This window comes from Fonticula alba (genome assembly GCF_000388065.1).
Source record: "Fonticula alba strain ATCC 38817 unplaced genomic scaffold supercont2.7, whole genome shotgun sequence".
Classification (NCBI taxonomy): domain Eukaryota; order Rotosphaerida; family Fonticulaceae; genus Fonticula; species Fonticula alba.
Window position 1 is genome coordinate 1,251,031 of NW_009242977.1, and position 1,890 is coordinate 1,252,920.

At 71.5% G+C, this 1,890-nt stretch overlaps 1 protein-coding gene across 1 annotated transcript in view; it reads right to left on the reverse strand.

Moving 5' to 3' along the window:
* H696_04479 (hypothetical protein) overlaps positions 1–1,610 on the reverse strand; it is an 11,276-nt gene extending 9,666 nt beyond the window's left edge. The window contains exons 1-3 of the mRNA XM_009498355.1: positions 1,429–1,610; positions 903–1,273; positions 311–760 (exon numbers count right to left, since the gene is read on the reverse strand). Coding sequence (XP_009496630.1) covers positions 311–760; positions 903–1,273; positions 1,429–1,579 — 972 coding nt within the window. The 5' untranslated portion in view covers positions 1,580–1,610. The remainder of the gene's footprint in view (positions 1–310; positions 761–902; positions 1,274–1,428) is intronic.
* Between the last annotated feature and the right edge of the window lie 280 nt (positions 1,611–1,890).

Consider the following 1,890-nt stretch of genomic DNA (forward strand, 5'->3'; position numbering starts at 1 on the left):
GGGGGGACTCTCGGCAGAAGACATGGAGGCGATGGCGGCGACAGCGGACAAGCGGCAGAGGGGGGGGGGGGGGGGGGGCGGGGGCGGGGGCGGGGGCGGGGGAGGGCGGCAGCAGGGGGAGGGCGGCAGCAGGGGGTGCGGCCACGGGTCGGGAGAGGAGTAACGCCAAGGGGCGGACATGTGAGCGGAAGGCCGGAGCAGACACCCACCGGTCAAGCCGACGGAAGGAAGGGAAAAGGCCCCACAGGGAGAAAGGGCCCGAGAGACAGGGAAGGGGGGAGGGAGGGGGAGGGGAGGAGGAAGGACGCACACAGGAGGACAATTTCGACAGGCTGGAGGCCTTATCGGTGTTGACCCGGGACAGGACCACTTGCATGATCTGCTCCAGCAGAGCGCGCGCGGTCATGTGGTTGATGCTGGCCGGCGGGGCGCCGCCCAGCTGCGGCGGCACCATCGCGCTCGTAAAGGTGAAGCTGGTGGCGGGAGCGGCGGCGGCGGCGGCAGGGCCGGCAGCAGGCGAGGCGGACCCCGGGTGCGGGGACCCCGGCTCGGAAGAGGTCCCCGAGGACAGGCTCCGCAGTGAGCTGGTCGAGGCCAAGCCGAGACTGTCGATGGCCGCGTTGAAGGATGCCAGGCTGGCGGCCGCCGTGGTCGACGATCCGACCGAGGTCGAGGCGATGACCAGGCAGCACCGGATGGTCAGCAGGAGCGACGCACCGCGCACTGTGCTGTTGGGCGAGGTCACCAGGGAGCTAATGCACTGTGTGTGTGTGTGTGTGTGTGTGTGTGTGTGTGTGTGTGTGTGTGTGTGTGTGCATGTGTGTCGGCAGCAGCCGGCGAGGGGTTAGCGCGCGTACAGGGGCAGAGATCCGGTGGGAGGGGCCATGCCAATTGCCACGCACCTTGAGGACCTGCTGCTCGATCTGGTCCTCGGTATGGGGCCCGACATAGCAGCTGCACACGGTGGCCACCACCTGGTCGATGAGCGCCGCCTCGGGCGGGAGATCGATGACACGCGCCAGGCCCACCTCGGGGGAGAAGGCCCCGCGCAGGCCGCGGCTCTGCTGAGAGGCCGCCTGGTCAGCGGCCTGAGCCGCCGGGTCCGGCGGCAAGGGGGCCAGATCCGACCGGGAGAAAAAAACCCCGGCCAGGGCCAGGCGCTGAATGGTGTCCAAGGCGCGGGCCACGATGCGGGAAGAGAAGGACGGCAGGATGCAAGCCAAATACAGCGGCCGGAAGATCTCGTGCGGGGAGAGAAGCGAAAAGTCGGCGTCTGCGGACGGGGGGCAGAGGGGAGGGGGGGGGGAGGGGGGGGGGCGGTCAGGAGCCGGCCGGCCGAGCTGGGGACCGAGGCAGGGGCCGAGAGAAAGAGCAAGGGCCGAGGGCCGCGCCTCCCCCCGGGGGGAGGCGCGAGGCTGCACGACATACCAACAACCGACTGGCAGGCCTCCAGGAGAGGCGCGTTGCGCTTGGCCTCCCGCGTGGCTGCCAGCTCCTGGACAGTGGTCTTGAAGAAAGCTGCGTGCGGGGGCCCGGAGGGCCGGACCGCCGCCGTGATGGAGGCAAACAGCTGGGACATGGGCGCGATCGGTGGCGGCGGCGGCGGCGGCGGCGGCGGCGGCGGCGGCGGCGCCGAGGTCGGTCGCTTGGTCCCGCTGCCAGAGGAGGGGGGCGCGGGTGGGGTGGGTGGGGAGAAGGGGGCGGGGCGAAAGAGCGGAGAGAGGAAGGCAGAGGGGGGGGGGGAAGGGAGTCGCCATGATCGGGGGCCGGAGCCCGGGGGCCATCTACGTACCGCCCCTTCAATGGGTCCCCGTTGGAGACGGGCCGGGGGGGAGCGTCGCGGACCAGGCAGGGCGGGATCAATGGCGCCAGAGGCGGCGCCGCGGCGCC